A 13252-nucleotide genomic window follows, 5' to 3' on the forward strand; every position below is an offset into this window, starting at 1 on the left:
TATCGACTTGTGGTTTAAAAAAAAAATACACACACACACACATATATATACACACACACACACACACACACACACAATAGAGATGGAAATGAATATAGGTGTATGTATATGCGTGAGTTAATACCTATAATCTTTAGTTTTATTCACTCAGAGGGGCAAGAAGCAGTGTCATCCTAGTAGCAATGAGCAAACCTCATTGGTTTCTGAACACCACTTTCCACTGTTGAAAGCGGGGTACTGAAGTCCTTGACTATTACTGTATTGTTGTTTACTTCTCCCTTTAGATGTTAGTATTTGCTTAATATATTTAAGTGCTTTGATGTTGGGGGTGTTTGTGTGTGTATGTGTACTGTGTGTGTGTGTGTGTGTGTGTGACTGTTATATCATCTTGATGCACTGACTCCTTTATTATTATATAATGACCTCTCCTTTGCCTATTGTTACTATTTTGTCTGCTACAAGTATAACCAGCCCTGCTCTCTTTTGGTTTCTACTTGTAAGGAGTATCTTTTTCCATTCCTTCACTTTGAGCTCACATGTCCTTAAAGCTAAAGTGAGTCTCCTGTAGGCAGCATATAGTTGGGTCTTGATTTTGTATCCATCAAGTCTTTTGATTGGAGAATTCAATTCATTTACATTTAGAGTAATTATTGATAGGTAAAGTCTTACTTATACCATCTTATTGTTTTCTGGCTGTTCTGTAGTTTTCTTTTTCCTTTCTTCCTCTCTTGATGCCTTCCTTTGTGAAATGGTGATTTTCCGTAGTAATATTTTCTGACTGCCGTCTTTTTGGTGAATCTACTATACGTTTTTGCTTTGTGGTTACCCCAAGGCTCACATAAACATCTTACAGATAACAATATATTTTATATGATAACAACTTAACTTCAATCACATACAAAATCACTACCCTTTTACTCCTCCCACTTTTATGGTTTTAAACACCCCACTTTTCAACAATGGATAGATCACCCAGATAGCAAAATCAACAAGGAAACATTGGACTTGAAGCACTCTTTAGACTAAATGGACTTAACAGACACCTACAGAACATTCAGCAGCTGAATACATTCTTATCAAGCATACACAGAACATTCTCCAAGTTAGATCACATATAGGCTGCAAAACAAATCTTAGCAAATTTAACAAGATTTAAATCATACCAAGTACCTTTTCTGACCACAATGATATGAAACTAGAAATCAATACTGGGGGGAAGCAGGAAATTCTACAAATATGTGGAAATTAAACAACACAGTACTGAATACAAGTATGTCTAAAAAAATCAAAAGGGAAAGCAAAAACTATCTTGAAACAGATGAAAATGTGAACACAACATATCAAAACCTATGAGACAAAAGCAGTTCTAAGAAGGACATTTATAGTGCTAAACGCCTTTATTAAGAAAAAAGAAAGGCCTCAAATAAATAACTTTACATCTCAAGGAATGAGAAAAAGAACAGACTAGCCCAAAGTCAGCAGAAGAAAGGAAAATAACAAAGATCAGAGCAGAAATAAATGAAATAGAGACCAGAAAAATAGAAAAGGTCAATAAGATTAAGAACTAAATTTCTGAAGATAAACAAAATTGACAAACCTTTAGCTAGACTAAGAAAAAAAGAGAGGACTCAAATACATAAAATCAGAAATGAAAGAGAAGACAAAGCAACTGATACCACAGAAATATATAGGATCATAAGAGACGATTATGAACAATTATATGTCAACAAATTGGATAACCTGGCAGAGATGGAAAAATTGCCAGAAACATACAACTTACCAAGACTGAATCATGAAGAAAGAGAAAATATAAACAGACCCATGGAGTAAGGAGATAGAATCAGTAATCAAATCTTCTCAACAGAGAAAAGTCCAGGGCCAGATGGTTTAAGCGGTGAATTCTAACAAACATTTCAAGAAGAATTAACACCAATCCTTCTCAAACTTGTCCAAAAATTGAAGAGGGAGGAACATCTGCAAACTCATTTTATGAGGCCATCATATTACCATGATGATCCAAAGCTAGATGAAGACACTACAAGAAAACTACAGACCAACAGCTGATGAATACAGACATAAAATTTCTCAACAAAATATTAGCAAACTGAATTCAACAGCACATAGAAGAATTATACACCATGACCAATTGGGATTTATCCCTAGGATGTAAGGATAGTTCAACATATACAAATCAATAAATATGATATGCTTCTTTAATAGAATAAAAGATAAAAATCATATGATTATCTCAATAGATACAGAAAAAGCATCTGATAAAATACAACATCCTTCAATGATAAAAACTCTCAACAAATTGAGTATAGAAGAAACATCCCTCAACATAATAAAGGTCATGTATGACAAACCCTCAGCCAACATCACACTCAATGGTGAAAGGTTGAAGCTTTCCCTCTAACATCAGGAACAAGATAAGAGTGCCCACTGTCACCACTTTTACTCAACGTAGCACTGGAAGTCCTAAGCAGAGCAATGAGGCAAGAAAAAGAAATAAAAGGCATCCAATCAGAAAGGAAGAAGTAAGTTGTCTTTGTACATGATATGATCTAATATCTAATAGAAAATCCTAAAGATTCCACCAAAAACTGTTAGAAATAATCAATGAATTCAGTAAAGTTGCAGGATGCAAAAATCAACATACAAATATCAGTTGTTTCTATACACTAACAACAAAATATCTGAAAAGAACTAAAGAAAACAATCCCATTCACAACAGCATCTAATCAATAAATACCTAGAAATGAATTTAACCAAGGAGCTAAAACATCTGTTCACTGAAAACTAAAAGACTGTGATGAAGGAAACTGAGGAAGATGCAAACAAATGGAAAGACACATGAAATGTGTTCATGAACCAGAAGAATAAATATTGTTTAAACATCCATACTACTCAAAGCCATTGATAGAGTCAATGCAATCCCTACCAAAATTCCAATGCCATTTTTCATAAAAAGAGGAAAAACAATTCTAAAATTTATATGGAACCACAAAAGACTCTGAATTGCCAGAGCAATTCTGAGAAAGAACAAAACTGGAGGCATCATACTTTCTGATTTCAAACTATACTACAAAGCTATAGTGATCAAAACAGTATGGTGCTGGCACAAAAACAGATACATAGATCAATGGAACAGAACAGAGAACCCATAAATAACCCCCCACATATACAGTCAACTAATATTTTACAAGGGAGCCAAGACTACTCAGTAGGGGAAGGATAGTCTCTTCAATAAGAGGTGCTGGGAAAACTAGATATCCACATGCCAAAAAAATGAAATTGGACTCCTACTTTTACCGCTCACAAATTAATGTGAAATGGGTTAAAGACTTAAGCATAAGACCTGAAACCGTAAGCTCCTAGGAGAAAACATAGGGGAAAACTCCTTGACATTGGTCTCACCAGTGATTTTTTTGGATGTGACACCAAAAGCACAAGCTACAAAAGCAAAAATCAGTAAGTAGGACTCCATCAAACCCCAAATTCTCTGTACAGCAAAACAGTCAACAAAATGAAAAGGTAACCTACAGAAGAGGAGAAAATATCTGCAAACCATATATCTGATAAGTGATTAATATCCAAAATATATAAAGAACTCATAAAACTGAATAACAAAAAAACAATCTGATTTAAAAGTGGGCAGAGGAACTAGAACTGAATAGACATTTTTCCAAAGAAGATATACAAATTACCAACAGGTAGATGAAAAGGTGCTCAACATCACTATTTATCAGGAAAATGCAAATCAAAACCTCAATGAGATCACCTCACACCTGTCAAAAAGGCTATTATCAAAAAGACAACAAATACCAGTGTTGATAGGGATGTAGAGAAAACAGAACCTTTATGCACTGTTGGTGGGAATGTAAATTAGTGCTGCCACGATGGAAAACAGTAGGGAGGTTCTTTAAAAAATTAAAAATAGAACTACCATATAATCCAGCAATCTCATCTCTGGGTATACATCCAAAGGAAATGGAAACAGGTATCTGCACTCCCATATTTGTTGCAGCATTATTTACAATAGCCATGGTATGGAAACAACCATATCCTGTGTCCATCAATGGATAAACGGATAAAGAAGACATGGTGTAGGGACTTCCCTGGTGGTGCAGGCATTAAGACTCCACACTCCCAATGCAAGGGGCCCGAGTTCGATCCCTGGTCAGGGAACTAGATCCCACATGCATGACACAACTAAGAGTTCGCATGCCACAACTAAGGAGCCCGTGAGCTGCAACCCAGCGCAATAAAATGAAATGAAATGAAACAAAAGACATGGTGTATATATACACAAAGGGATATTATTCAGCTGTTAGAGAGAAGGAAATCCTGTCATTTACAACAACAACATAGATGGAGCTTGAGGGCATCATGCTAAGTGAAATAAACCAGACAGGGAAAGAGATATACTGTATGACACCATTTACATGTGGAACCTAAAAAAGCCAAACTTGTGGAAACAGAGTAGAATGCTGTTTACCAGGGGCTGGAGGGTGGGGGAAATGGGGAGATATTGGTTAAAGGGTACAAACTTCCAATTAGAAGATGAATAAGTTCTGGGGATCTATGCACAGCATTGTGATGATAGTTAACAATAATGTACTATATAGTTGAAAGTTGTTGCGAGTAGGTATTAAATTTTCTTACCACAAAAACAGTAATGATAACTATGTGACGTGATGGAGGTGTTAGCTAATGCCATGATGGTAATTATCTTGCAATATAAGTGTATCAAATCAAAGCACTGTATACCTTAAACAATGTTATATGTCAATTTTATCTAATAAAGCTAGGGAAAAAAACCTTATTCTCCAAAACAAAACAAAAAAAAAAACGAGGGTTCTTTGGGGAAATAGTTGATTTCAGGGTAGTGGCAAGGTACAGGAGCCAACATGAAAGTGTTCTCAATAGCTAAAACTAAAACAATTTGAGTAGTATTGGATTGTAATCCAAAGAATGAAATAAATACCCCTGAGTTCATACTAATGTACATGGAAAACTAAAGGAATAAATAAATGGGGGAGGAACAACAGCCCTTGCTTACAGAAGAATTCCAATTAATAAATGTAGAAGGAATAAAGGAAATATGAAAACTCCATTAGAATACCAGAGTAATAATTGCTACAAGCAAGATCCACTGAAGGATGCTTAAAATTGTGGTCAAAGTTTAAGCAGAAACAGGATATTTGCATAGTCTAGCAGTACCTCCCTTAAATACTTAGTATCCAAAAAAAATTAGTATCTACAAAGGAAAAACATTAAGTTTACAGTGGAGAATCTTGGTAGATACTACTTTAGCCAAGTGATCAAGGTTAACATCACTAGTCATGCATATCAACTTAATGTGCTCCCTGATGAAATGCACTGAAAGTGTATAACCCCAATCTAATCTTGAGACAACATCAGACAAAGCCAGATGGAAAAGACTTTCTCCAAAATAACTAATTCTCTTCAAAGTGTGAAAGTTATGAAAAACAAGGGAAGTCTGAGAAACTGACACAGATTGGAGATTAAGGCCACAACAACTACCTGCAAGGTGAGATTATGGGATGGATCTGAAACAAAAAAGCTTCATTTGTGGAAAAAACAGGTGAAATCCAAATTGGTCTATACATTTAATTATAATTTTATATGAAGGAGAATTTCTTAGCTTTGGTAAATATTTTATGGTTATGATGTTAGGGTAAGATGTTAACATAAGGGGAAGCTTTAGCAAAGGGTATATTGGCAACCTCTAAAATAGGCCCCCAATGGGACTTCCGTGGTGGTTCAGTGGTTAAGATTCCACGCTCCCAATGCAGGGGGCAAGGGTTTGATCCCTGGTGGGGGAACTAAGATCCCATCCCGCATGCCACATGGTGTGGCAAAAAAAAAAAAAAAAAAAAATCCCCCCAATGATCTCTGCCTCCTGGTATTCATGCACTTGTGTAATCCCTAACCCTTGAGGGTTGGCTGGAAATAGTGATTCATTTCTTTCTAGTAGAATGTGGCAGATGTGGTGAGATTCACTTCCAAGGTTAGGTTACAAAGTAATGACTGTGGGTTTTGTCTTCAGCACTTTCTCCTGCAGTCTCAATTGCTCACTCTGAGAAAAGCTTTGCTGTCATAGCTGCCATATGGAAAGAAGAAACTGATTATTTCTGGCCAATAACTGTGTGAGTGAGCTTGGAAGGACATTCTCTTAGTCAAGCCTTGAGATGGGACCACAGCTGTAGTCAGTACCTTGTTTGCAACCTTGTGAGAAACCCTAAGCCAGAAGCACCCAGTTAAGCCATGCCTAGATCTCTGACCCACAGAAACTTTGGGATAATAGTTATTGTTTTAAGCTGCTACATTTCAGGGTAATAGGTTACACTGGAACTCTACTATTTTTTGCAGCTCCTCTGTAAGTCTAAAATTATCTCAAAAAAAAAAAGTTTAATACATATATAAATGTTTTATGCATATATATATGCACACACACAGATAAGTGTGTATATGTATATACAGTTAGAATTATTTACAGACTCTGGAGTCAGACAAACCTAGGTTCAAATGCCACCTCCAAAACTTAATGGCCATGCGATCTTAGGCAAAACATTTAATTTCTCGAAGTATTAGGTTTTTAAAATCTATAAATTGAGGTAATATCTACCTCCGGATGATTATACTAAGTATAAAGTGATATACACATTGACTACAATGCCTGGCATTTAGTACATTCTGAACAAACAGCATTATTATTAGTTCATATTTAAAATCATCTATAATTTTCTTCTCATTCAAGGAATTCAGCCCCAATAACTTGGCATTTTATCACTGAGAAGAGTTTAAGTATTGTATGTAAACTTGTCAATCTTTTAATTTCTAAACATTTTTCACACACAGTACTGATCTCTATAACACTCTACTATTTATAATAGTATTGAAATCAGAGATTGACCTTGTTTTTTCCTGCCCCAATCCAATTCTCAACCACTAATTTTTCAAGCTGTAATGGACCTTTAAGCTTTCCAACCCTTTCCTTCCATCAGTCATCCATATATGAGTGCCAAAGATATTAAATGACTTGTCCAAGAGGACAGTTAATAGAATAGTTTAAGTACGGTTTAGGATTCGGGAGAGACAGTACCACGTGGTGAACAAGCTCTTGCTTAGATTGAACAGACTGCATTATTTGAGACAATGAGGTTTGCTTGATAGCAATGTCAGTGTCTCAGTTTCCCAGAGGGCAAATAAGGATACCATCACCTACCTCATAGGGTTATCACAAGTATTAAATGAGATAACATATTTAAGTCCCTCACTGCCATGACTACCACATGCGGATGTCGATTACACATTTTTTCCCTCTTTGTAAGGCCAGTGCTCTCCACTCTGAAATACTACCTTCTCAACTGTAAGGTGGAAACATTAAACACAGACAGTAATTCGTTTAGCCATACGGTAAAAGACTCATTAATGTAAAACTGAATCAATGACAGTCTTAAAATCAATCTGAATAGTATAAATCTAATGCATTTATCCCTGAATTGGGTTTCCATTCCTACAATCATTGTGAAGTAATAAGGCATCACATCAGGGACCACATTAGGTTGACGTGCATTACTGGTGATGTTAACCTTGACAACTTGGCTGAAGTGATGTCTGCCAGGAAATTTCACTTTTTTCATTCTAAGTACTAAATATTTGAGGGGAATCATGAAATGGAAACAAAGAGAGGGGGAGAGGGAGCAAAGCCTGGTCTTCAGCATATTTCCAATGTAATAAATAAGGAATTAGTAAATTGTACCACTCAATGATCAAAGATTCTTCTTAGAGTAATTCAGTGTTTTAAAATACTTGATGTCAAGTCATTTTCCAAAAGCTCTTTGAGAGTATAAATACATTACTCTCAGGTGTTTTCTCTTAGTTAGGTGTTTATTCCTTGACAGAATTCTAGCTTAGGCAGATACAACCTCCCCTAAGAGAAATCATACTGCCTCTCCCCCAAGAACTTACATTTGCTTAAGTATTTTAAACCCTTTATCATAAATTCCATCAGCTTGCTTGTAATCACAATGAGACTCACCGAACTGCAGATACCGGAGTCCCTTCTGGATTGGAATATCCTTCCAAATCTGAAATGTTCACTTGTGTTTGCCTTGAGGTTACTATCTGGCTATTCTGAAAAGGTATGGTTTTCAAGTCCTGGGAAATAATATTACTATCTGGAAGAGGAGGCTGTACGACTTGGAAGTCCGGTGAAGATTTAGGTCCTAGAAAATCTAAAGATTCTTGATCCTGTGCTACAGGTTTACTGGTCAATAATGTGGAGGTTGGTTCCAATGATTCTGAAGATATAGTCTGTAGGTCAGAGTTAAACTCACTATTCATCCTTGTTTTAGAGGCAGGATCCAATGAATGAAATCTTTTATCTAAGGTTCCACTATCCAACTTGGAAGGAGTCTTGGGACAAAGAGTTATACGAACACAAGAAAGTGCTTTTCTATTTGAAGGTGGAGTAGATGCAGATGTTACTACTGTACATTGATTTGGGGCTGATGGGGAGGCCACATCACTGAATTTGGCTTCAACATTTATCATATCAGAAATGTGTAATTTAGGCTCATGTTGATTATTCTTTTCTACTATATAATCCTGATCTTGAGGAAAGGAAGAATGGTGTTCTCCCATGTGGTGATCTACATCTGGGGCTTTGCTTTGTTCAAAGAGCTGACGTTGTTCAAGAAAAATGCGAGAAGGAAGGTCTGAAGCTATATAATCCTGACTTTGAGGAAGGGGAGAGTGGTTTTCTCTCAACTGATTATCTTTATGTTGGGTCTTGCTTTGTTTAAAGAGTTCTCGTTTTTCAAGAAAAATACGACAAGGGAGATTTGCAGCTACATGATCCTGATGTTGAGGAGGGGGAGAATTGTGTTTTCTCACACGGTGATCTGCATGTGAGGCTTTGCTTTGTTCAAAGAGCTCTTGTCCAAGAAAAATGTTCGAAGGAAGATCTGGAGTTATAGTTACATTCTTCTCTTTTACTCCTAGTGTGGAACTGGGTCTGCCCATGCTAATGAGAGTATCGTTATCAGAAAAATGAACTTCCTTGAAATTGCTATCATTTGCACTGGTACTGGGTTTAGAATGACTGCCTTTAAAATCTGATCTTTCTAAGGGTTTTTCTTCTTGGTGAGAATGTGCAACAGATAATTTTTGGCTTTGCCTACTATTTTCTGCTAAAATAGTCACAGCTTTATCTGGTGACTGACTAATGATTTTAAATGATGAAGGGGAAGAGGTTTTCTCTTTTAGATCTCTAGGAGGATTTTGCTCTTCAGTGATATGAGAATTAACTAGCCCCACAGATGCTCCAGTACACTGGCTACCTTCAGTAACACCAACCTTAAGAAAAGAGGAATCTGAAAAGCATTTAGAATGTCGGTGAGATGAGAAAATGATGGAGGTAGTAAACTTTTTCATGGGTTCTGGGGGCAGCATTTGTGATGACGACTGACAATCCATTTCTTCAGGTGGCATACAAGCAGGTTCTACTAATTCTGACAGCCAAGGGTCCAACTTTTCACGGAATGGCATTCGAAGACCCTTGCTAATTTTCAAGTCATCACCTATAAAGTTTTGAAATGGGGAATGACTTTGTAACTGCAATGAATTCCAAACTTTGAAATGGGAGTTGTTCTGGTCCAGTGACTTGGCAAGGTTGATGTGCCCGGTTGTCCATGATGATGGGCTCCGTTGTCCTCTGATCATTTCTGAGGGTTCAGCAGATCTGAAAACACAAGGGTGGCTGTCCAATTGTGGCCGTTCAGCTGTTAGAGTCCTGAAACATCCTTTTTCATGGCTCTCAATAATAATGTGACTACATACAGCTTCTGGCTTGCATTCTATCCCCTGTGGACTCTGTAAACCCTAGAAGATATAAACAAGTTCTTACTTGAAGTAGTCCAAATAGTTATATAAAAATTAGATTCCTATCTAGGCTAAGATCTGACCATGAAGGTAATGTTGATCTTTTATAATGAAACAGGTAAGAACACAACAAGAAAAATACAGCTAACTATAGAATAAAATGGCTCATGATAAATAAGACCACACAGTTAATTTCTTCTAAAAATTTTCACTGAAGTAACAAAAGCAAAGACTACTACTCACCTTTTTTGTTCTAGTAACAGAGGTCCCTTACCCCAACTTCTGCTGGTCACATGACTACCAGCAGAGACATTTCCAGTTTCTTTTGCAGCCAGATGTGACCATGTGACTAGGTGTAGGCCAATGGGATGTGAGCAAAAGCAGTAAATACAATTTCTGGTTCCTGTCCTTAAAAAAATCAAGTTCCTGACCTCTATGTTTCCCTACCCCAACCATCATTACCATCACCATTACCTTTGCCAACTGAAAATGGTGATGTCTAGAACAATCTTGGGAAGCCAAATGTAAGGATGGCTCAGCTGCCCACCCAGTTTGGTTCCTCAGAAGACCTCAAGAAGCAGAGCTTTCTTTCCTACCCTGGATATGAGAGAAAAATACAGTTCTACCTTATTTGAGCCACTGTATTTGAGTCTCTTTGTTACAGAAGCTTGGCCTACAACCTAATATTTACCATTAACAATAGGAAAAAGAACTAGTACCTCTTTCTGGGGTATAGGATCAGTGCTGATAAATATAACATTTCTTTGAGATTTCGGTGTTTTACCTATAAAGTTATAACCTGGCATTCTATTTAACTTTAGTGCCACATTTGATTTCATATAAAAATATTTTAAATTATGGTGCCATTTGTCACATAATGGAGGAGATGTACTTTTCCCTATTCCTCCTGCTAAGCACAACTAAAAATCCTGGATATTATATATACAACAAACTTGAAAAGAATCTGAAAGGTATAGAGAAAAAGGCAGACTGGCTAGGGACCTTGGGACCTGAGGAGTAACAAGGTAGTGAGATCCCTGGGTTTTCTTTTTACTTCAAATATCCCAGACTTGGAGGTGAAGGCAGCGACCCATGAACAAAGAGCACAGAAGAGCACATACAGCACAAAAGCTCTAACAAAAACCTGCTCTCATTAGCTAAAAAACAAGCAAAGGTAAAGTTTAGCAAGACACAAAACTTTTAGACAATAACTGCTCTCTTCCAGCCAAACATCACAGAAAAACACTGTGGCCTCACCCACACTCACACCAGCAAAAGCCAAGTGAGGAGCTTGAGATCTATCCTTTCAAAACTCTAATAAGGAACCCCAACATCCAGGCCAATGTGGAATTAGAGATGGTCAAGCAAGATCCCAGAACTATTTTCACCCCTGATGGCTAGTAATGAGCTACCCCTCCCTGTGATGTCAGCAGAGACGACATGGGGAGACAGCTTTCATTCCCACTTAACAATAATGAGGTGCCTCTCTCTCTCCCAGCTGCAGACTGGAAGAAAAGATTTGCAAATCTCATATCCAATAAAAAACTTACAAAGAACTCTCAAAATTGAGGAGTAAAAAAAAAAAAAATTTAAAAACAATCCAGTCCCCCAAAAGGGGCAAAAACATATACATTTCACTGAACAGGACAGAGATGGGAAATAAGGGCATGGAAAGATGTTCAACACCATTAATCATTAAGGAAATGGAACTTAAAACCACAATGAAATATCACAACACACCTATCAGAGAATGGCTAAAATAAAAAATAACGACAGGACTTCCCTGGTGGTGCAGTGATTAAGAATCCGCCTGCCAATGCAGGGGACACGGGTTTCAGCCCTGGTCTGGGAAGATCCCACATGCCATGGAGCAACTAAGCCCGTGCAACACAACTACTGGGCCTGTGCTCTAGAGCCTGTGAGCCACAACTACTGAGCCTGTGCTCTAGAGCCCATGAGCCACAACTACTGAGCCTGTGCTCTAGAGCCCATGAGCCTAGAGCCCGCGCTCTGCAACAAGAGAAGCCACCACAATGAGAAGCCCACACACCACAACGAAGAGTAGCCCCTGCTCGCTGCAACTAGAGAAAGCCCGTGCAGCAACGAAGACCCAACGCAGCCAAAACATAAATAATAAAAATAGAATAAATAAATTAAAAAAAAATAATGACAACATCAAATGCTGGTGTGGCTGTGGAGTAATGAGATCACTCACACATTACCAGTGGGAATGTAAAATGGTACAAACGTCAAACAGTACAAATGGTGTGGAAGTTCTCAAGAATTTAAAACATACAATTACCATATGACCCAGCAATAGTAATAAAGACCTATGTTCATCAAAAACCTGCAGAGGAATGTCTATAGCAGGTTTATTTGTAATAGCGAACAACTAGAAAACTACCAAGTTGTCATTCAACAGGTACATATTTAAACAAATTGTAGTACATCCATACCATAGAATACTACACATCAATAAAAATGAACAGACTGTTCATATTGAATATTCTGCAGAGAATTATGCTGAGTGAAAAAAAGCCAATACTAAATGACTGCACACTGTATGATTTCATCTATACGAGTCTTAAAATGGCAAAATTATAGAAATAGAAACTAGATTAATGGTTGCCAGGGGTTAAGAAAGCAATGGGAGTAAGAGAGAAGTGGATGTAGCTATTACAGGGCAACATAAGGGACCCTTGCTGTGGTGTAAACATTAAGTAGCCTGACTGTATCAATGTCATTATCCTGGTTGTGATATATTGTTACAGATTTGCAAGACGTCATCATTGTTGGAAACTAGGTAAAGGGGAAAAGCAATCTTTCTATATTATTTCTTACTACTTTATGAGAATCTACAATTACTTCAAAGTAAAATGTTTATATTTTTAAAAAGCCAACAAACTAATTAAACACCACTGGACAAAAAAACACTTTAAAAATGTGATATTTATTCCATGGCTTCTTATTACCCTGACACTGCCTGACATATCACTGGGAAATAAATATTCCAATTGGAAATAAATACTCCAATGACTGAGAATCATAAACTTAGTCCAGCCTCTTAAAGCAGGGCATGATTAGATTTATATTCATCCCAAAAGACATTTCTTCCTCCTTTCCAATAATCTGTATCTTACAATTCTTTGGAACACTCCAAACCCTACAGCCTTCCATCACCTCTTTCAAGCTTTATAATAATTATAAACAGCTTTCAAATAACTTTTCCATTTAAAAAATTCTTATAGCTTTGGTATTTGGCAAATAAATTTTAGTATTTTCATATAACCTTTTCCAGATAAGCCGTAAAAACTTATCTTATATCCCAACAATGTATCAC

General features: G+C 36.9%; 1 protein-coding gene across 7 annotated transcripts in view; it reads right to left on the minus strand.

The window, feature by feature from the left end:
* The window catches only part of ALMS1 (ALMS1 centrosome and basal body associated protein), a 225971-nt gene that overhangs the window by 105694 nt on the left and 107025 nt on the right, over positions 1-13252 (minus strand). For all 7 annotated transcript variants that reach the window (XM_029232819.1, XM_029232815.1, XM_029232818.1 and 4 more), the window contains one exon: positions 8069-9912. In XM_029232819.1, the coding sequence (XP_029088652.1) occupies positions 8069-9912 (1844 nt within the window). The remainder of the gene's footprint in view (positions 1-8068; positions 9913-13252) is intronic.

The sequence above is a fragment of the Monodon monoceros genome, unplaced genomic scaffold, assembly GCF_005190385.1.
Source record: "Monodon monoceros isolate NGI ecotype Baffin Bay Population unplaced genomic scaffold, NGI_Narwhal_1 Super_Scaffold_19, whole genome shotgun sequence".
In the NCBI taxonomy this organism is placed as follows: domain Eukaryota; kingdom Metazoa; phylum Chordata; class Mammalia; order Artiodactyla; family Monodontidae; genus Monodon; species Monodon monoceros.